The sequence below is a fragment of the Prenolepis imparis genome, unplaced genomic scaffold (genome assembly GCF_030444845.1).
Source record: "Prenolepis imparis isolate NDT839.2.m4 unplaced genomic scaffold, iyPreImpa1.0 SCAF_199, whole genome shotgun sequence".
Lineage (NCBI taxonomy): Eukaryota > Metazoa > Arthropoda > Insecta > Hymenoptera > Formicidae > Prenolepis > Prenolepis imparis.
The window spans coordinates 5,774-29,318 of NW_028141357.1; the positions used below are offsets into that span (position 1 = coordinate 5,774).

The window sequence follows — 23,545 nt, forward strand, 5'->3', positions numbered from 1 at the left end:
GTGTAAATAAAAAAAAAAGTGGGGATCACTGAAACGGAGTTCTTCTAATAAATTATGTCCATCACCAAACTGGATTCTTCTCCGAAAAAACTCCCTCACACCAACGGTTCGCACTCGTTTTCTTTTCCGCAGTTGCATATATAAATATACAGCCGAAATTAAATAACAAAATTGATAATTCCTTATGTTAGAATTCATTTTTGAATTGTCTAACAGAAACTATCAACGAGAATGACAATAAGAAAATATTTATATGAGAAAATTTTGACACTACGCCTTTACAACGCTATTAAACAACTTTTTTATACGGCACGTTATGGCGATCGTAATTTCACAGATAAGTTCAACCGATACGTTCACGTAACGTCACTTCACGTCCCGTCGCGTCCCGTTACGTTAAGTTCATCGTAATCCCGGCTTTACGGCCTTACATGTGCTCCGTATCTGGCGCTTCGCGTCATCAAACAGCTCGCTTCCGACGAAGAACATCGATTTCCGCAAGCTGCAGTCATTTTACGGAAAGAAACGTACGTCGATGATATTCTTTCCGGCGCTGATACACCAGAGGATGCTCGAAGCAAAACAGCTCAATTAAATCAGCTTCTCATGGCGGGCGGCTTCCGCCTTCAAAAGTGGGCATCGAACGAAGACAGCATCCTCACAGGCATCTCCACATCGCACGAGCAATCATCTTCTCGAGATCTTCCAACCGAAGCTCGAACCCTCGGTCTCACGTGGCATCCGGTAACCAATACCTTTCATTTTCAGCTCAGTCAATTCAATCATTCTCACACGCTTACGAAGCGATCAGCGCTGTCTCGAATCGCTCAGATCTTTGACCCGCTCGGATGGCTCTCTCCAGTTACCATAATCGGCAAGGTCTTCGTTTAACGACTCTGGAGATCTCAACTTGACTGGGATGATCCACTGCCTCCAGCTCTCGCCAACGATTGGGTCAACTTCGAATCAAGTCTCAAGGACGTGCCACAAATTGTAATCCCTCGTTGGATAGGCACTTCGTCATCTGCCCGAGGCGTCGAAATTCACGGATTCTCGGACGCTTCTCAAGATGCCCTCGGAGCAGTGATCTACATCCGGATTTTAAACGATTACGTCGACGTCAAGATCTCTCTTCTCGCATCAAAAAGCAAGGTCGCTCCTGTTAAGCGACAGACAATTCCTCGTTTAGCTGCTGCTGTCGTGTTAGCTCGTCTAACCTGCCGAATTCGAAGTCTGCTCGATCTTTAGCATGTTCCTGTCCACCTGTGGACGGACTCCAGCGTCACCCTCGCGTGGATCAGAGGGCATCCTTCACGATGGAAGGAATTCGTGTCAAACCGAGTAGCCGCTATCCAAGAGCTGATTCCTGATGCACATTGGCGTCACGCTGGAGTGGAGAATCCGGCTGATTGCCTGTCGCGTGGCCTCTCTCCGCTTCAACTCCATCACCATCACCTTTGGTGGCAAGGACCAGCATGGCTTCAAGGCCCTTCCGTTGGCTGGCCCTTAGGAGTTCCTCCGATCGACCACGCAATCGATCTTAAAGAGCGTCAGCAGAAGCTTGCACTAGTTTCCATTGTACTAACCACCTGACTCATGGGAATTAATCGATCGGTTTTCGCAGCTCTATCGGCTCCTCCGTATCACGGCTTGGATCATGCATGCCACATCTCGATTTCAAGGACTCAAGTGTTCGGACTCCTTGGGACTAACAGCCGAAGAGGTTCATCGAGCTCGTTTATTCTGGCTTAAAGAAACGCAGAGAAATCACTTCTCCAGCGAACTGGATATCTGCTCTCAACGAGCTACTCTTCCTCCCTCTCATCCACTTCTTAAGCTCTCGCCTTTCGTGGACTCCGACGGCATTCTTCGGGTCGGCAGCCGTCTGAAAAATTCATCGCTTGACGCTGACAGTAAACATCCAGCAATATTGCCCCGCGACTCTTCGTTCTCACGCCTTGTTATTTCAAATCTTCACCAACAGACGCTTCACGGTGGAGTTCAGGTCGTGCTGGCAACGTTGCGTCAGCAGTATTGGATCCTCGGCGGTCGCGCTCCAGTAAGCGCCTTCATTCGTCGATGCGTCAAATGCATTCGACATCGCGCTGTCACCGCCAGCGAAATGATGGGCTCTCTCCTGAAGTCCCGCGTCACACCAACGTGCCCATTTTTCAACTCAGGTGTGGACTATGCAAACCCATTCAACCTTCGCACCTGGCGTGGACGCGCTGCTCGCACTTATAAGGGCTATCTAGTGCTCTTCGTCTGCTTCAACACCTCAGCGGTCCACCTCGAGCTGGCCACGGACTACTCGACTCAAGGCTTCATCGCCGCGTATCGCCGCTTTATCAGTCGACGCGGTCGATGCAATTCGCTGACGAGCGATTGCGGCACCAACCTTGTCGGCGCCGACGCGGAACTCCGTCGCCTCTTTAATTCCGCGTCGAAAGAAGTCGCCGAACTGTCGCACCTTCTCACTACCGACGGGACGAAATGGCAGTTCAACCCTCCTTCCGCTCCACACTTCGGTGGAAAATGGGAAGCCGCGGTGAAATCGACAAAGTTTCACCTTCGACGTGTTCTCGGCGAATCCGTCTTCACGTATGAGGAATTCACTACGCTTCTCGTACAAATCGAGGCCGTTCTAAATTCGCGACCAATCTCCGAGCTCTCGGATGATCCCGCCGACGTCACCGCGCTAACACCCGCGCACTTTCTAGTCGGCGAATCTCTTATCGTACTTCCTGAGCCGTCGTTAGCCGAAACGCCGATCTCGCGGTTGTCACGGTGGCAACTTCTTCGCCACACGGTCGAACGATTCTGGTATCGCTGGTCCACCGAATACCTCCAGCATCTGCAGACCAGAAATAAGTGGCAACAATCGTCAAATGCAATCTCGATCGGCTCTCTCGTGCTAATTCTCGATGAACGATATCCACCTTCCAAGTGGCCGCTCGCGCGAATAACCGCAATTCATCCGGGATCTGACGGTCGAACACGCGTCGTGACTGTACGCACTGCGACGTCAGAATTAAAAAGGCCTATAGTCAAATTGTGTCCACTGCCGATCGAAACGTGAGTTGCGCATCACATCGACATCACCATTTGCTTGTAAAAACCGCCTCTAAATCAATTGTAACTCGCATCATTATCAGTTAAGTTTCGTACTTCGAATGTATTTCGCCTTATTGTTACACTCATTCGCATTCATTCTCGTTAAAATTCTTTATTTCCATTTAAATATATATCACGTCTGTATGTCTATTTTCGTATCGCAGCTGATCGATGTATTGCCGAGACATATTTATGTTTTTTCCGCGTCTCGAGCGTCTCGCCGCGACTCTCTCGCGTCTCACCGCGCGCCTCGTCGCACCATGCTGTTGTCAAATCAGCTGGTCGACGATCATAATATGTGAGACCTTCACCGATATCTTTTCCCGAACAAAGGGCCAGAGTCAACGTTCGCTTGTCAGTGAATACATCGTAACGCTTTTCGCTCTCGCTGTTCTCTCGCAATTACTCGCAATTAAATTGGTTCATTATTACTAATCTGGTACTCAGAATAAAACTCTGTTACGTTCAATTCAGTGTTCTTTCAATCATTCTCTGATCTCAAGTCTCTCGCGATTATTTCTTAACAATAACAAATGACAAAAACGGATCTTTTCAGCATTTCCAATGAATCGTGCACATAATTAATTATTAATAATTGTATTCACATGATAATTATTAGCAAAGATACGATCATTTTGAAACGAATTGTTCATCTTGATCAACGCAGGAATTTTTTAAAGGACAATTTGATATAAGAACTCAATTTCATTATCTTACAGCACAAATAATAAACGGTTAAGAATGTATTAATAATAATATAATAATTAAAATACTTTTGAGTCGCTAGTCGAAGAAAAAATATAAGGTAAGAAAATTAGTCGACCAAACTAGCAAAAAATGTATTTATTTAAAAATCACGACGTTTCGACCATGTGGTTGTGGTTCTTTTCAAGTGACAATAAATTTCGTGTAGAATATAAGCTCACAAATCAATAATCATAAATGTCCATTATTAAAAGACTTAATTTGTCAAATTTGAAAGAGAGAAAACTGTCATATTGTTTCAACATATTCGTCAATACTGGTATTCTTACCTTATATTAATAATAATATTATACAAAGATTAAATATCGCGTAACAGTTAATTCGGACCAATATAATAATCTATATTTATGTAAATTAATTACTTAACATTTTATAATATAAATTCTTACATATAAAAGTATTTTAAAATATAAATTTACATTGAACATTTTTGAACAGGTATTTTATATTTCAAATTAATTTTTTCGATGGACCACCGTCACATATAAATCTAATCGTTTATTAAAAGAATAATATGATAATATATATTGTAAACAGTCTGAATTATAATAAAAGAAGTATATTAAACATTTAATAATTATTTTAAATATTGCAATTTTAAACAACACATCTTGTTCAAGAAAGTAGTCGTTAAAATCTGTTATATTATACATAGTTTATCTTCTCGAATATTTCTAACAGCAAAACTCTCCGTTTGAACAACAAGGCAATAGCTTTCTTTGTAGTTTTTCTGGTTAACGTTCTATAGCAAACAGCCAAATTAGTGACAAACAATTTGGTGATTTCGTGATTCATTCAAGATTACACAATCGTAAAAATTATTTTTTCTTTGAAAATCTCTACTTTCTCTGCTTTGAAATTCTGTACTTTTTATTGCCATTTACTCTATTGTATGAAATAAATATACAATAGTTGAAAAGAATTTGTTCGTTTATAGCTCGAAATAATCCTTGAGAAAATATGACCCGCGTATTGCAGATTATAAACACTTTTTTCTTTGTTTATGTTGAAATCTCACATAACAATTCATTTTTTATATTATAAACATTTAAGAAAATTTAAGAATAGTAAAATCAATTTTTCAAAATTTTAATATATTTCCTATATATTTCCTTAGATGTGATGTTATCTGTGATTTATCATGACAGCAATCACTCGGCATAAGAAATCATATAAAAATAAGTAAATAGGAAAAAAATATAAAAATCTTTTTCCAATTATTGTGATTTGTTCGGATACAAAATTAGATTCCTTATAAGTATCAACTATTTCAATGTTTTTTATTTTATATGCTTATGATAATTATAATATTTACTTATAAAGAAGGATACATATTCAATATGTTACATATGCTAAAAAGCAACTTAACACTATTGATTTTGATATGTTATTAATGACGTAAGAATGTTTTAAAAAATTTAGCCATTGTTTGGCCTTTATTAAAATGTTATCGCGTTTAACATACGATTAAATATTCATTTATATACTCTCTATTTATATTTATATTTATATTTTATATTTATAATAAAATAAAAAAATATAAAATTAATCCCTTTTTAAAAAGTACATGTTAAGTCGATTCTCGAAAGTCTCGAAGTATTGTTGCCTCTTTTTCGCGTTGCCAATTGGTTTTGTAATTGCTCTTATTTCGTGAACGGCATTGCATATTTTGATAGTTGTGTGCATAGAGGGGTTAATAGTGTATTAGAAGTTATGTGTATCAAGGGATTTTGTATATAATTGCAATTAACGAATAAATTGTTAAAATCTGAAGAAGACGTATTTATTAATTTTGCGATTGAGTAGTTTCGATTACAGTTTCTCAATTAGAAAAGAAAAAACATGTAATAACTATACTTTGTAAAATGGAGTAAAATTGAAAAGGATTGTTTAGTATCTCAATGCAGTTATCTGAGAATTTTATTAGAGATAATAGATTGCTTTGGACTTGAAGAAATATATTGGAACTTTGAGTGATTTATATATTGAGTAATTTATTTATAATTGTTGCAATAACAATTATCTATCACTAAACCAATGTAAGCAAGAAAATGTTATAAAGTATTTTACAGTATTTTATATATATTTAAATATATGAGATGTATATAAATATTAATCATTTTCAGTAGAAAATTGAAAGTTAAAATTGCCAGTTTAATTCCTATGACACCTTTCAATTTTCTACTGAAAATGATTTAATATTTATTATATCTCATATATTTAAATATATATAAAATACTGTAAAATACTTTATAACATCTTCTTGCTTGCATTGGTTTGATGATAGATAATTGCTATTGCAACAATATAAATAAATCACTCAAAGTTCAAGTCAAATATATTTCTTCAAGTCCAAAGCAATCTATTTTCTATAATAAAATTCTCAAATAATTGCATTGCAATATTAAACAATCATTTTCAATTTTATTCCATTTCACAAAGTATAGTTATAATATTGCATGTTTTTTCCTTTCTAACTGAAAAACTGTAATCGAAACCAATCAATCCCAAAATAAATAAACACGTATTCTTAAGATTTTAACAATTTACTCGCTAATTACAATTATATATACACAAAATGTTGATACACATAACTTTCAATACACCATTAACTCCTCGATGCACACAATTGTCAAAATAATGACAGCCGCTTACGAAATAAGCGAAACAACAGAACCAATCGGCAACGCGGAAAAGAGGCAACAATACATTTCAAGATTTTTGAGAGAACTTCGATACTTTCAAAAATCAATAATATGCCTTTTTCAGAGAGGGACTAAAGAAAAACATAAGCGCGCGCTACGAGCGCGTCATTCTGCGATCTTATATTAAAAAGAAAAATAATATAAAGTTTATTAAAACTCGATTAATATTTTTTGACATAAATCAGCTAATTAAAGCGTTAATTTGCTAATTAAACTTTAAAATAAAAATATGTTATAGAAATTAAAATAATAATGTAAAATAATAATGTAGTAAATAATATATTATAATATTATAAACTCGAATAATGTTTTTTGATAGAAATCAGTTGATAACTGTCAAAAATATTAATCGAATTTAAAGTATTATAACATATATTATTTAAAACATATTATTTCATTTAATTTTATTTTAAACAAACTGTCCAACTATTAACTTTCGCGATGACAGCCTCTCGATGCTACAAATATAACGCACAATGCGAATCGAGACAGTCAATCAGCATCGCGAAAAAGATGCAACAATACTTGTGAGAATCGACTTAACATGCTTTTTTTAGAAAGGAATATTATAAGAAATATTATAATTTTTTTCAACTCGATCGAAATACACAAATTCTCACTCACCAATACGTGCATGCAATAGCAGAGTTGTAGTATACAGCACACACAATGATCTGAAAACAACATATGGTAATTATTCAGTTTAGCTGCCTCACGAGATATATCAATAAATTTGCACTCATTCGACGCGTTTTTGCTTAAAATGAAAGAATCTGGCAGAAAAAAGCGTCGCTCTGTCCCGCAAAGCGAAATATTAACAGTTAAAGTTGACTACTTTTGGGTTAGGAAATCTGTCATATCGACATGATGAGTACTCTCTACGGTCACATGCGCATGCTCTGTGGTATAGTAGAACAGCTTACACCACACACACACACACACACACACACACACACACACACACACACACACACACACACACACACACACACACACACACACACACGCGCGCGCGCGCGCGCGCGCGCGCGCGGGGTCCGAAGGACCCCCTTGCGCCCCCCCCCGTGTGTGTGTGTGTGTGTGGTGTGTAAGCTGTTCTACTATATGCATGATGTACATACGCGCCTACAACAATAACTATTATTGTAGACGCATATATACATCATGCATTGTTGCGTTTAAATTTCGTGCACTGTAGCAAAGAGTAACCAAAACGCATGCGCATGTGGTCACAGAGCATGCGCATGTGACCGTAGAGAGTACTCATCATGTCGATATGACAGATTTCCTAACCCAAAAGTAGTCAACTTTAACTGTTAATGCTTTGCGGGACAGAGCAACGCTTTTTTCTGCCAGATTCTTTCATTTTAAGCAAAAACGCGTCGAATGAGTGCAAATTTATTGATATATCTCTGAGGCAGCTAAACTGAATAATTACCCAAAATATTCAAATTATGTATTTACATGTGTGTGTGTGGGAGAGGGGGAGGGGGGTCTATGTGTGTGTACAGGTGTTTTCAAAAGTCTGAAACGGTCGAATATCTCAATATAGTTTAGAAAAAAATATATTTAGATATTTTGCATACCTCACAGTTGCCCCGCTGTCGCCCGATGCCACTACGGGGCTCCTCCTCCTCTCTTGGTCCATGGTAGCACTCACGACACTCGCGAAAACACGAATAATTACAATCGCCCGACACTTTACACGGCACTTCCGACACGCGAAACTTCACACGGCACTCCCGACACGCGAAACTTTACACGACACTCCCGACGCGACGCGTGAATCGCACGCGTATTTCGCATACATTGCACAATGAGAAGAAATATTTCGAAAACTATAATCGCACGAATCAACGTCCGATCGACACTCGAGAATCTCGCAGTCAAGCGCGCAGCTTATCAGCAATGCTATCTGTAACAAATAAAATACAAAAAAATATCATAAAAGATACCCATCCAGGTAGGCTAGAGCCCTCCCACCACGTCAAGGTGTACCCATTGGGAGGGGGGTATTATTGACGATAATCCCCTCGACAAGTGAGAATAACATATGTTACATTCATGTGAACGTATGTCTCTGTCAAATCGTGAATAAGAGTCGAAACTCAAAATCACGAGACTCGAGGACGTTTGATCATAATAAATAATTCGCCCCAGTGCTACTGCTGGAATAATAGTTACTGATACTGTTGCGGATTAGAGAGAAAGAGAGATAGAGAGAGAGATAGAGAGATAAAGAGAGAGAAGGAGAGGGTGTGCTCATATGTGTGTGTGTAAGGTGCAACGCGGATGCGCGTTCTCTTAGCAACGAGCGCGCATCCGGTTGCGACAATTAACGCGCTCATATTTGGCGCGGCGACACGCGCTTTCCGCCCGTGCGCCAATGGCACCACGGCGCGCCCCGCTATATCGCGTCGCAGCGCGCGGTTCGCGCGCTAAATATCACCGCCGTTTAATCGCTCACGAGTAACCGTTCCGTGGGCGAAAACAATAACGACGAAAACAAACGGCTTTGTCCTCCGACTTTCGAGAAGATTCGATATCTTTATATTACAAAATCACAAATACTGTGATTTTGTCTCAGAATCTTCTCGAAGGTCAGCGGGATAAAGACCGTTTGTTCGGCGCCTTTTACTCGCACTCGTCTTGTCGATTTCTACACGCACAGACCGAGATTAGTACGCTTTTGCTTTTCTTACGCTTTTTCACAAGCACTTTCGATCGTCCTATCGATTGCACTTCTTGCAATCGTCGTGCGCTTTTCTGTCGCTACCTTCGAACAATATTAAACGCACTTTTGTATATAGTGGACTGTAAATATATTCTCGTCGTGTGAAATTTATCTTCTTCCTTTTTTTGTGCCGTGCTGTGCCGTCTCCTTTGTCTAACTCGCTCGCGCACTGACCGCGCTCCACTTGCCGCGATATTGCACATTTGCTGGTCCTTCGAGCCGGATCTCCGCGTCTTCGTCGCGTCCGGCACCTTTTGAACTTCGCCGTCGGAGTGAGTGCGTGTTCCGTAACCAGGTGCGTGTCCAGTGACCTGTGACAGAAAATGGAGATGGATCAGATGATCGACGCGCAGCACGATCTTCACGCGCGAATCCTGCGCAGTATCGAAAACCTGAAGAAGATCGGGGCGGCCAAGATAACCGTTCACGTCGTCCGCACCGCGATTCGCGTCCTGGACGATAAGTGGGCGAAGTTCGTGGAGCAGCATGAAGAGCTCCGAGCCGCCTTCTGGAAGCAGCTCAAGGAGGACGACTACACGACGGACGACCTGCCGAGTAAGGTAGAGTCAGCATATTACTCGCAGCGCTCTGAATTGTGCGAGCTCGAGGAAAAACTCACCAAGCCGAGGGAAACTGAGCTCGCCGAACGGGCCCGAGACACCGCGCCGTCGCGCAGGGCCTTGCCGCGGATCAACCTGCCTCAGTTCAGCGGCAAGTTCGAGGACTGGCCAGCCTTCCGGGATCTGTTCCGCTCGATGGTTCTTGAGGAGCCATCCTTGTCCAAAATTGAGAGGCTCCACTACCTAAAGACAAGCGTCAAGGGCGATGCTGAGCAACTAATCAGGAACCTGCCGTCCATGGAGGAGAACCTGGAACAAGCGTGGGACCTGTTGAGCACCTATTTTGAGAACAAGCGCCTTCTAGTCAGATCTTACCTGACAGCGTTTACCTCGTTGCCGCGGTTGAAGACTCCGTCAGCCGACGGACTACGCCGACTCTTTCACGGCGTACTCTCGACAGTCGGCGCTCTCAAGGGCATTGGGCGTCCAATCTCCGATTGCACCGACCTTTTCGTGCACCTGGTCATCGAGCTGCTAGATGTCGAAACTCGTCGGGAATGGGAGAGCTCCCTCGGCAAGTCGTCCGAGCCGCCTTCGTATGACAAGCTCCGAGAGTTCCTACAGGAGCAGCTCATGACGTGGGAGGTCCTCCAGGCCGTGAAGTCCGGGTCGTCAACCAAGTCTCCGGAGAAGACTAGTCGCGCCTCTCGCAGCAGTCACGTGGGTACCAAAGGGTCAGATCCAGGCCGCAGCTGCCCACTCTGTAAAAAGGACCACTTCATTGCATACTGCGAGCTCTACAAGAAGAAGACCGTGCAGGAAAAACGAGAGGCCGTTTACACTCACCAGAGGTGCTGGAACTGCCTGGGTCGACACCTGCTTGCCGACTGCAAGTCGTCCAAGGCCTGTGCCACGTGCTCCGGGAAACATCACACCACACTGCATGACGCCTTCACAGCCGAGGCCCTTCCTGCTGCCGGGTCATCTTCATCGGTGACGGTCCACGTTGCGCGACGGCAGCCAGTGGAGTGCGGACCAGCGCTGCTAGCTACCGCGCGCGTGCTAGTAGCCGATCGCGCGGGCACTCGTCACGCGGCCCGCGCCCTGATCGACCCGGGTTCGGAAACGTCTTTGATCGCGGAATCTTTGGCGCAGCGGCTTCGCTTGCCGCGGACACCATCCTCAGTGGCCATCTTCGGAGTGGGTGGCGTCCAGACGGGAGCCTCTCGCGGTCGAGTGGCAGTCAACGTCTTTTCTCGCGACGAGCGCTTCGCACTCGCCGTCTCGCCGCTCGTGTTGCCGCGCCTCACCATATATGGCGGTACTTCAGAGGGTGAGGCTCGTTCGTGGCCTCACCTTGATGATCTCGACCTCGCTGATCCTGAATTCCACCGCCAGGATCCTGTGGAGCTGCTACTCGGGGCCGACGTCTACCTGGACCTCGCCTTGCCGGAAGGTCTTCGCCGAGGAGGCCCTCGAGAACCAGGTGCCCAGCTGACTCGCTTCGGCTATTACTAGGCTTAGTCGGAGCCTGCCACGTCGCGACTCCCGTGTCATCGCTTCAGTGCTCCACCGCAGATGACCTCGCTGACCTCGTACGCCGCTTTTGGGAGGCAGAGGAGCCTCCCCGTGCCGTCCTTCCGCTGACCGCTGACGAGCAGGAGTGCGAGGACCACTTCGTGCGCACGCACGAACGGCTTCCAGGCGGTCGCTACCAGGTGCGACTTCCGCTTCGCCAGGGGCTGCCGGACCTTAGCTCCACACGCCGAGCCGCATCTCGCCTCCTCGACGTCATGCAACGTCGCTTCGACCGCGATCGGGACTTCGGGATGCTGTACCGCGCCTTTATGAGCGAGTACATCACACTCGGACATATGTCGCCAATCGCCGCCGCGCTGTCATCACCAAGGGACCGAATCAGCTTCCTGCCGCATCACGGGGTGCTCCGGAGTTCAAGTGCCGGCTCTAAGATTCGCGTGGTCTTCAACGGCTCCACACGCACGGGCGCCGGAGCGTCACTCAACGGTCACCTACTCATCGGACCTAACCTGCTGCCATCGCTTGCTGACACGTTGACTCGATGGCGGCGGCATCGCTACATGTTCGCTGCCGATATCCAAATGATGTATCGGCAGATCCAGCTTCATCCAGATGACCGGGACCTGCAGCGGATCCTGTGGGGAGAAGAGGGTCAGATCCGCGAATACCAGCTCAACACAGTGACGTACGGCCTAGCGAGCGCGCCGTATCTCGCCGTCCGCGTGCTGCGTCAGCTCGCGAGCGACGAGGCTGACCGCTTCCCGGGCGCCGACGTACTGCAGCATGACGTATATGTGGACGATATACTCACCGGAGCGGCCAGTCTGGAAGCCACGTGCAGCTTGCTAGACCAGGTGGTCGCCCTCTGCACGGCGGGCGGCTTTCCACTAAGGAAATGGGCCGCCAACGACGATCGCCTCTTGGAGAAGATCCCTCGCGAGCACCAACTGGGCACCACGACGGGCGCCCGACTGCCGACGGACGAACACTCGGTGCTGGGCCTCCGCTGGAACCCGAGGGATGACGCCTTCTCGCTGTCCGTGCGGCTGACATCGACCGTTCTACCCACGAAGAGATCCGTGCTCTCGCAAACCGCACGTCTCTTTGACCCGCTTGGCTGGCTGGCGCCGATCGTCGTGCGTGCGAAGCTGCTGATCCAGTCTGCCTGGTTGCAGCAGCTAGACTGGGACGCACCATTGGCCGGGGAGGACGCCGCCTTGTGGACCAGACTCGAAGAGGAGCTGCCAGTGCTCGAAGACATCAGGTTGCCTCGCTGGTTGCACCACGACACTCCGCACAGTTCCTTGGAACTTCACGGGTTTTCTGACGCCTCCGAACGTGCCTTCGCCGCCGTGGTTTACATCAGGGCCGAGACTAACGGAAGGCCGAGCGTGAGCTTGGTGGTCGCGAAAAGCAAGGTCGCACCATTGAAGCGTGTATCGCTTCCCCGCCTGGAACTCTGCGGGGCGGCCCTCTTAGCCAAACTAGCCGAACATGTCCGCGTCTCCCTGGGCCTGGAGAAGTCAGCGGTCCACCTGTGGACGGACTCCACAGTCGCGCTTGGCTGGATTCGAGGACACCCTGCAAGATGGACAACATATGTAGCGAATCGAGTCGCAGAGATCCACCGCGAAAACCAGGAGGCGCGATGGCGGCACATACCTGGTCTGGAGAACCCGGCAGACTGCGCCTCCCGAGGGATATCGCCCAGAGAGCTGGTGCGTCATCCGCTGTGGTGGCGGGGACCTGATTTCCTCTGCAGCCACCCGGACACTTGGCCGAGGGGCGTCGGCCTATCAGATGAGACGAATCTCCCGGAGCAGCGACCTTCAACATGCCACGTGGTCGCCGAGGTGCGGGAACCTGCGGAGCTTTGCCGTTTCTCTGATCTGCGTCGTCTACTTCGCGTGTCGGCCTGGATCTGGCGCTGGAGGAGTCGGCAACGTCGCGCGGCAAGCGGCAAGGTTGCGCCTACGCTTCTGGAACCGGAGGAGCTGACGATGGCACTATCCCGCTGGATCCGAGTGGCCCAAGCCTTGGGCTTCCCTTCAGAGCTGCGGGACATCCATGCCGGAAAGCCATTGTCTGCCAGGAGCCCGCTTCGCAAACTGGCTCCCATGTGCGACAAAGAGGACATCCTGCGGGTTGGCGGGCGGCTGAAACATGCTGTTTTAGACTTCGACCAACGACATCCGATGATTCTGCCGCCGGAATCTCATGTCACTAACCTGATAATCGACGCCGCCCACAAACGCACTCTTCATGGAGGAGTCCAGGCGACCGTGAGCGACATCAGGCAGCGATTTTGGATCCCGCGAGCCCGCCAGCTGGTTCGCCGCCATATCCACCGCTGTCTTCCCTGCTTGCGATGGCGGGCGGCCACTCCGCAGCCGGTGATGGGCGATTTGCCGAGGACGCGCGTCACGCCGAGCCGACCATTTGAGCATACCGGCGTGGATCTGGCAGGACCTGTCTGGCTCAGGACAACAAAGGGCCGCGGTCACAAAGCCTACAAAGGCTTCCTTGTTGTTTTTGTGTGTTTTAGCTCCCGCGCTGTACACCTGGAGGCCGTCAGCGATTACTCCGCTGAGGCCTTCCTCGCCGCCTTCCGCCGGTTCATATCACGACGGGGGCTGTGCACGGTCGTCCACAGCGATTGCGGCACGAACTTCGTGGGAGCGGACCGGCAGCTCAGGGACCTCTTCAAGGCGAACAGCCGCGAGGCCCAATCCATAATCGGACGACTCGCAGATGAAGGAGTCCGGTGGCGATTTAATCCGCCGTCGGCTCCTCACTTCGGCGGCCTGTGGGAAGCGGCCGTCAAGGCCGTCAAGCACCACCTGCGGCGCACCATCGGCGAGGCCCGGCTCACCTTTGAGGAACTTTCCACGTTCCTCGCACAGGTCGAGGCATGCCTAAACTCAAGGCCACTCGGGGCCTTGTCCGATGATCCGGACGACATGGGCGCTCTAACGCCCGGGCACTTCCTGGTGGGAGGCCCTCTCACCGCCATCCCGGAGCCATCACTTTTGGAGGCACCTTCCAACCGTCTCACCCGGTGGCGACTTCTCCAACAGATGCGGGATCACCTCTGGCAGCGATGGACCCGCGAGTACCTACAGGGGCTCACTCCGCGGCCCAAATGGTGGGCCACCCGGGGAGCCATCCGCAAAGGCCAGCTGTGCCTCGTGAAAGGCGAGAGCACCCCGCCATGCCGGTGGCCGCTCGCCCGAATCACGCGTTTACACCCGGGAGAGGACGGGCAAGTACGCGTGGTGGACATCCGCACCTCCGTCGGCGAGCTGACCCGGCCAGTGGTTAAAATCGTACCACTGCCGACGGCAGCCGCCACGGATGCAGGGCCACCCGCGTAGACCGCGTATCGCGAGTCCCATCGCGCCTGTAAATAATGTACATTATTGTAAATAGTTTTAACTCATATTTTTCTACATTGCGTCCTCGCGTACTCACCTGTCTCGAGAAATCTCGTCCTCCGGCGTATCTCCATGCTCTCAGCACGCTGCACACGGGGTTCCTAACCTCGCCTGTCAACTCGCGAGCGCGCGCGCGACCCCCCCGGTTCGCGGCCGCGATAACGCACTATCAGATTTATTCCCCAGTAAACCCTAGACTCTTTCGTCGTTCGCATCCCGACGAGGCGGGCGGGATGTTGCGGATTAGAGAGAGAGAGAGAGATAGAGATAGAGATAGAGAGATAGAGAGAGAGAAGGAGAGGGTGTGCTCATATGTGTGTGTGTAAGGTGCAACGCGGATGCGCGTTCTCTTAGCAACGAGCGCGCATCCGGTTGCGACAATTAACGCAAATCATATTTGGCGCGGCGACACGCGCTTTCCGCCCGTGCGCCAATGGCACCACGGCGCGCCCCGCTATATCGCGTCGCAGCGCGCGGTTCGCGCGCTAAATATCACCGCCGTTTAATCGCTCACGAGTAACCGTTCCGTGGGCGAAAACAATAACGACGAAAACAAACGGCTTTGTCCTCCGACTTTCGAGAAGATTCGATATCTTTATATTACAAAATCACAAATACTGTGATTTTGTCTCAGAATCTTCTCGAAGGTCAGCGGGATAAAGACCGTTTGTTCGGCGCCTTTTACTCGCACTCGTCTTGTCGATTTCTACACGCACAGACCGAGATTAGTACGCTTTTGCTTTTCTTACGCTTTTTCACAAGCACTTTCGATCGTCCTATCGATTGCACTTCTTGCAATCGTCGTGCGCTTTTCTGTCGCTACCTTCGAACAATATTAAACGCACTTTTGTATATAGTGGACTGTAAATATATTCTCGTCGTGTGAAATTTATCTTCTTCCTTTTTTTGTGCCGTGCTGTGCCGTCTCCTTTGTCTAACTCGCTCGCGCACTGACCGCGCTCCACTTGCCGCGATATTGCACAGATACAGTAAAACTATCTATAAAAAGCAAATTTATATTATGTGCATACGTCTACCTTCAATTGTCGATATAAAAGGCAAATTTATATTATGTGCATACGTCTACCCCCTTTCTGTCGACATCACGTGAGATTCTGGCAGACACCACGACGACGCGAATGCCGATCCGCGAAAATGCGTTGACTAACACGCGCGATACTTTTATTCATGACGACGCGAATTCCGATCCGCGAAAGTGCGTTGCTTAATATGCGCGATACTTTTACCGGCGTTCCCGAATTTTACGATCGGAGCCCGTTTTACGCGAGAATCACACATGGATTTAACAAATCGGGATAACATACGAACGTATGTCTCAGTCAGTCGTGGAGAGCCTAAACTCAAAACCACGAGACTCGAGAACGTTGCATCATAATATATATTTCACCCCGGCGATACTGCCGGAACAGTAATTAGCTATAAGGTGAAATATTTATTATGGGCATATGTTTACCCCTTTCTGTTGATATCTCGTGTGATTCTAGAAGACACGACAACGCGAATGCCGATCCGCGAAAGTTTATTCACTAATATGAGTCATAATTTTAACGTAACATCTGCTCTTAAAAATGCGATTATAAAGGTGTTTCAGACCACCCGTACCACCCATTTAAAAACTAGAGAAGTGGTTATTTCAAAAAAGTAAAAACATTTTCTTTATAAATCGGGTGCGCTCTATCGAATGGTGATATTTTCAACTTCTGGTTCCGGCCGGAAATAGGCGATTCAGACCGGAAGTGCATTTTTTAAAATGGAACATGGTATTTTTTATTGCAGATTCGGATTCTATGCGAAAAAATATGAAACTTTTGTACCAAACATTTTTTCGAAAAATGTCATTTATGTCCTTCACACAACCTTCAAAATGTGTGTTGGCGAAAATAACGTTTTTGCATTATCTGCTCTCGGCATAATCCAGGATCTACGACGAGGACGTGGCAGATATCAGATCCCGTGTGTAGGTGTGTGTGTTTGTGTGTGGGTGTGGGTGTGTGGGTGTGTGCGTGCGCGCGCGCACCCCGTAGGGATAAGGACCCTGTGGTTCGTCGCTTCCACAGTAGTTAACGACTCCAAACCCTCCCTACGGTGCATGTGTGTGTGTTTTTGTGTGTTGTGTATGTGGGGGGGGGGGGTGCGCTGATATGGCTAGATGTGATTAGGCCTGATGTTCGAAATGTCCACCGTTTGCTTCAATGCAATTAAGTACTCTCTTTTCGAAATCATTTGTAACATGAAAAATTTCATCAGCATCTAGAGAACCAATAGCGTCACGTATTCTACGAATCATATTGTTACGTCCGGCGGACTCCACGATTCTTTTCTTTCCCACGACCAAGGAAAAGGTTGTTGTTAGGTAAATAAAAAAGGAAGAAAAGAGATAATAATAATCTAAGCGGCACGTATATAATAAAACGTGTCCAGCGAAACGGACAGCTGCAGATATCGTGAGCGACCGATAAATATTACAAAATCGGTAAATAAAAAAAGACCAGGCGGAAAGATGCCGAAAGCGGATTCTTGCCGACACCCTCGCGAATAATAAGTTAAAATCACATATCGGCAAAACACAAAGACGGCGAGAGCGGGCCGAAAGCGAGCCCACCTTTGAGGGGAAAACTAGAACAACAAATTGATAAAATTAAACGTGCCAAGCGCAGCGGAAACTCTCGCGAGAAACCGACAAACATTGTAAATCGGGAAAACACAACGACGGCGGGAACGCACCGAAAGCAAATCCTTCCCTGGTAAGATTAGGGGAAAACAAATAATGAAAACGAAAGTGTGGAAAATAAGATAGCACACCTGCGGGTATTTTCGCGAGGAAGCGGCGAAAAATATAAAGATTAAAAAGATGCCACACGCATTGCCTCTCAGCAAACAAGCTCTAAGCCGCACGTGAGGGCAATAAACCGAGAACCCGCCGATAAAAGCGGCACTAACAATCGCCAAATATCGCGATATAGGAAAAACTAACAACAAACACCGCCGCCGATATCGAAATCTCGAGACATCCCCGTTTTTGGGAAAGCGAGCTCCGATTCGCAGACGCCTGCACTAAACTTTTGATTCGTCGATCCTTGCAACGCTCCCCATAGAAAGGGAAAGTAAAAATATTAAAAACGCGATTATGAATTTCTATTCGCAGGATTTTGTCAAAAGGCGGAACGGAGGGCGTGAATAAAAAACCGGGATATAAACGCGAACTTCTCTGCGGAGCGTCACTTATCGTTCTTCGTCGAACATCCACAGTTTTCCTTGCGTTTTCACCGCAACACTTAGTGCGCGAAAGAATTCTCAGTGCGAATTCTCAGTGTGAGATCAGCGTGAACACTCAGTGAGAAACTCTGTGAACTTCCGGCATAACAACAATCGGATATACCAGCCAGACCTAGAGGCCCACTGATCCTAAAACGGGCCGATCTTGAACCGAACATTTTATCGACGCACGCCATAAATAGTAAGTGACCCTCTTAAATTCCTAATTTTATTTTTTTTTTATTTTTAATTTCTTTATTTTAAAAGGAATAACTCTCGGATCTTTCAATTATTCATTTATCTAATTTTTAGCGCAATCATTTACTTCTCTGAAAATTATCTTAGAATCCCATTAACTCTATAAATAATAATAATGGAATATAGTGAAAGGCCAACTAACGAGCAAATAAATAGATATAATATAATATAATAAATTCATTTAATCATGCTCTTAAAATTAATAACATGTAAATTCTTAACTTGTAGACGTTTCGACTTACTTAGTCTTCCTCAGTACAAATTCTAACTTAAACAAACGCTTATTAACTCTCCCCCATTAACTCTCCTCTTTTTATAAATCACTCAGGATTCTTTGTGTTAGCAAAGTAATCCGTGATTTTTCCTCTTTCTCAAAATCACTCAGGATTCTTTGTGTTAGCGAAGTAATCTGTGATTTTTCCTCTTTCTCAAAATCACTCAGGATTCTTTGCTTTAGTAAAGTAATCCGTAAGTTCTTTTCCCCACCTCGCTTCTTTTCAACTTTATTTAATTTAAAGAACAGAGAAATAAATGAGGAAACATTTATATAAAAATATTTTACATTATCCCTTGATCTAAGAATTTCCGAGAAATATTCTTGATAAATCCCCCTTATCAGTTATTCCTTATTTCGTTCGTTCCCATAGTGAACGAACTCCGCAAACGATCCTCGCGAGCGGCAGCTAAATCAGCGCGAAACCGTCGAAACCGTCGGTTGAGGCGAGAATTGGCTCGGGCTACTGCGGGATTGCGCGACGATCTCCATCTAACTCGCGAGACACTAGAAAGATGGAGTCAGGAGCACACTAGCATATCCAATAACTTTTCGAATACCACATTTAATATATACACACCCATATCTCCCTATCAACCTAACACCTCCTCCATTTCCAATCCGGAAATCCAAGGAACTCCACGAATCCCCTCCCCCTCCCCACTCGAACTAACAGAAGGAGATTCCCGATTTTCGTTCCCTTCTTATTCTCCCGAACCACCCGCTAAATTTCAGCGCATTCCTTCCCTCTTTTTCCAAGATCCACCTGAGTCCCCCGCTGAGTTTCAGCGGAGTCCCTCTCCCTTCTTTCGCGATTCACCCGAGTCACCCGACGAATCTCAGCGGATCTCATCCCCGCTCCCCCCTTGTTTCTCCGAACCACCGAGGTCCCTTTTCTCAGCTCCTTCCACTATCATCCTCGGGGATTCTCCTCCTCCCTCCCCTACTTCCTTCGAACCTTAGGAAGAAACCAAAGAACTCACGGAAGAAGAATTCCGAGACTGGTTAATTGACCAGTTACCAGAATTAGCAGATGTCCCCGAGGATTCTTTCGTAATCGGACCGGGCCCAGTAGAACATGAGGCCCTGCGTCTTGCTTTAATCGACGCACCTATAGATAGGATAATCCCTTGGTATTTTCCTGGGCTCAAACGTCCACTAGGGGTCCCCGTTCAGCTCCTATTAAGGTTCTATCCCCGCTCCACTATCGAATTCCTCTCGTAAAATCCGTGGAACACATATATACACACACACACATGCATATGTACACATAGATATCCATGTTAGATAAAAATAATTGTATCAGCCAATCGAGACCTTAGAATAGTCAACACAAAACACTTTCCCTCGTTGTCTCGATTGACGCCTTCCGTACTAATGTATCACCCGCGACCCATACACATACACTCACACTTTCATTAGAGAACATCTCTGATTATCATTAATATTATCATTATGTATAGAATTTCGTTTGTTGCGTTATTTAAAATAAAGGTATAATTGTAACGTAAATGGTTTCTGTTAATTTATAAACCGTTCCCACTTATTTCCCGTAAACCGAGATCGCACAAGGTCCCATCCTGCGCAAAAGAGATTAAATTCTCTTGCCGAAAAGGGACCACCGAGCGAACGGCCCTTTAAATAGAGTAAGAGCGACCCTTGCGGTCGTTGATCTATTTGGGCCCAGACGTTCGTTCGGCTCGAACAAACGCACTACCTGGCGTTGTTCGACTTAGGTAGTTACATCCTTCCTTTCGACTCTTCCTTCCTTGAGTCTGAACGTAACAATATCATCTCTTGTCGTAGGGCGTTCGCGGTATACCAGATCTTTTACTCTTCCCCACAAATAGTAGTCGAGAACAGTTAGATCCGGTGATCGTGGTGGCCAATTATGTGGGCCATATTTGTCCATTTATCTGGAAACATGTCGTTTAGTCGTTCACGGGCAACTCTAGATGTATGCGCTGGGCACCCATCTTGCTGAAAAAACATGTTTAGGCGTAATTGTAGAGGAATATCTTCAAGTAAAGGTGGAAGATCATTTTCGAGGAAATTAGTGTACCGAAAACCGTTTAGATTTCCTTCAAAGAAAAACGGTCCAACAATATGTTTTTCAACAATTCCGCACCAAACGTTGATTTTCCAAATATGTTGATGGTCTATTTCTCGAAACCAATGAGGATTCTCTTGTGTCCAGTAACGACAGTTCCAAGTATTTACAGAGCCGTCACTCGTAAATGTGCTTTTATCAGAAAATAATATTTTCTGATGAAAGTTTCGCGGTTGTTGGCGTATCCAGTTGCAAAATTCGAGTCTGTTTCAAAAATCGGCAATCGTCAATGCTTGATGCAGAGTCATTCTGTACGAATGCAGCTTGTTTTCATGATAAATTCGCCAAATTGTACTACGACTAACACCAGATTCTTGTTCTACACGCTTTAAGGATTCATGGGGATGCAATTGAGCGAATGCAAGAATCTCTGGCGTCCTTTCGTCCCTAACTTGACGTCGAATTTGTCTACCTTTATTATGATCAGGTTGAATAATACCTTTATTAGTAATTCGCTTAGACAAACGAGAAAAAACATTGTGCGAATGGGGAGTGCGATCTGGGTATCGTTCTTGCCACAACCTCGCAGCTGCTCTAAATTGACCACCACATTCACCTAAAATAAGCATCATATCTAAAGCTTCTGCGTTTGAATAGGACATGGTTGGTCAATGAGAATTTTGTTACACTATTTATTTTCTGATGAAAGTTTCGCGGTTGTTGACGTATCCAATTTTACTTTTACACTTTACGTGGCAGTATCTGACGTAAAAAACATATCATACAGGACAAGACAAAGTATGAGTATGTATGAAATACTTGTCACGTAATCCAATTAGCAACCTTGTGGTGCGTGTCGGGTAATACTAATGCTGGCGGTAAATGGAAAAAATGTATGGGTAACTTTCATATGTAATAACTCCGCGAAAAAAAATCGTACGAACTTTGCTTTTTTTTTAATTTGTAGTAAAAAGTCCACATTTTACGATAGTTATGATAAGATTTGCGAAAAAAATTTATTCCACTCCGTGGAGTGCGTCAAAGTACGCAATTTTTTAGAGACAAAACACGTCCTTACTTTTGAAGCAGTAGCGTACGGGGGAGGAGGATAAATTAAAAATCTGACGAATGGTTTTTAAAGTAGAAACTTCAAGCTTGACAGTGAAAAAAAATTTTTTCAAATCCGATCATTTTTAGCGGAGTTATGCTTATTTGAAATTATGCGAAATTTTGACTTAAAATACATATGCGTTAATTTTGTTGACGAGTGTATAATGCAAATTTATTTCTGAGTTAATCTCAAAAATCAATTTATATCCTAAACAATATTATATTATTATTATATTAGCGATTTTTATATGCTGGCTAATATATATTTCAAGTAAATGGCGATGATATAAATTCGATGATAGGTATAATTAGTTAAATGAAATCAATTTACTCACCGATCGTTGAAACGCGGTTATATTCTCGTTGATTGTTGCGTCGCTTCGGAAAGTCGTTCCTATAAATAATATTATATTATTATTATATGAGCGATTTTCATATGCTAGCTATATATTTCAGGTAAATGACGATGATATAATCAGGTAAATAAAGTCAATTTGCTCACCAGTCGTTGAAATGCTGCCATATTCTCGTTGATTGTTGCGTCGCTGTGGAAATCGTTCGCCGAGATGCATTTTCATCGACCAGGCATTACTGATTTCGATTTCCCGCATTAAATAATACGATAGAACAATCGCCCGTTACTTTGTACGGCATTCTCGACACCGATTGCACGCACTACGCACCGGATTGCATAAATAACAACGGATAAATAACGACGATATATAACCATCCGCCACTTTTCGCGATATGTAGTGAAGTAGTACGCTGTGAAGTAGTATGTCGTGACGTAATGCAACAAATTGTGCGGCGCGAACTTCGCGTGGTTCGCGCGCGACACAATCATCTGAAAACGATAAATTATGTATTAATTAAATATCTCACATCCAAAATATAGTTTTCCCAAAGCACAAAAGCTTGAACGCGATGCGATTCGTACAAATAAATGACGCGAAATGATACATACCTCTTAATAAACAGAATGTTCAATGAGATCGATCGATTCGGTGAAAAAGCGGCAAAGCGGCGTAGTCCGGCGGTTGCAGACTGTTGTAGGTTGATTAACCGTGATCGCACGAGTTAATTAATACTTCCTATGCTAATTGCCCGTGGCACGATTCAATACTTCCGACATTCGTTTGTACGCGGAATTCATTCTTAACGGGAAAAACGCGTGAAAAATGCGGAGCCGATTGAGCGCGATACCATGACTAGCGGGAGGACGCGAGGGACGAAAGACGTGACGTAGTAAATACGTCAGTCAACACTCAGCGCGCCGCGCGCCAAATTCAAAAACCATTATAGGCTGTAACTTTTGTACTTGAACCATTGTCTAAATTATTACTGTGTATTTAAATTTATATTATATACGATTCAATATTTCGATTTCGTAATCACTGCGATTGTAATTTCAAGTGTGTTATTTATACGTGTGTGTACGGAAACTTGACATACATACATATTAATTTCAAATTTCGAAAGACTGATTAAAGATTAATCGCGATTGCATGTATTAAGTAATATTCCAATGATCGTCCATCAATATTTCTTGCAATTATGAATATCGCTTATTCAAGTTTAACATCGCGTAATAAAATAACATAATGTATCATGCTCGTTAGCAATTAAACAGATTGAACTTATACTTAATATCGTATTTATCATTCAATTAATTAAATTTGATTAATATTTTGTTGCATTTATGATATTTGACAATCATTTTAAGCCG

The 23,545-nt window shown here is 45.0% G+C and overlaps 3 protein-coding genes and 1 pseudogene across 3 annotated transcripts; 3 read left to right on the forward strand and 1 right to left on the reverse strand.

Annotated features, from left to right (window-relative positions):
- The first annotated feature begins 1,657 nt into the window (after positions 1 to 1,657).
- Positions 1,658 to 3,079, forward strand: LOC145947971 (uncharacterized). The gene has a single exon (XM_083057737.1). The coding sequence runs from the start codon at positions 1,658 to 1,660 to the stop codon at positions 3,077 to 3,079; it is 1,422 nt and encodes a 473-aa protein (XP_082913863.1).
- Positions 3,080 to 10,511: 7,432 nt separating this feature from the next.
- LOC145947972 (uncharacterized) lies at positions 10,512 to 11,396 on the forward strand. The gene has a single exon (XM_083057738.1). The coding sequence runs from the start codon at positions 10,512 to 10,514 to the stop codon at positions 11,394 to 11,396; it is 885 nt and encodes a 294-aa protein (XP_082913864.1).
- A 356-nt stretch (positions 11,397 to 11,752) lies between these two features.
- Positions 11,753 to 14,791, forward strand: LOC145947973 (uncharacterized). Its single transcript, XM_083057739.1, has one exon. It carries the CDS (start codon positions 11,753 to 11,755, stop codon positions 14,789 to 14,791), a length of 3,039 nt encoding a protein of 1,012 aa, XP_082913865.1.
- Positions 14,792 to 17,027: 2,236 nt separating this feature from the next.
- On the reverse strand, positions 17,028 to 21,017 carry LOC145947974 (uncharacterized; annotated as a pseudogene).
- Between the last annotated feature and the right edge of the window lie 2,528 nt (positions 21,018 to 23,545).

Coding starts and splice junctions, on each gene's coding strand:
- LOC145947971 (XM_083057737.1), top strand. CDS start 1,658: ATGCATGCCACATCTCGATTTCAAGGACTCAAGTGTTCGGACTCCTTG.
- LOC145947972 (XM_083057738.1), top strand. CDS start 10,512: ATGACGTGGGAGGTCCTCCAGGCCGTGAAGTCCGGGTCGTCAACCAAG.
- LOC145947973 (XM_083057739.1), top strand. CDS start 11,753: ATGTCGCCAATCGCCGCCGCGCTGTCATCACCAAGGGACCGAATCAGC.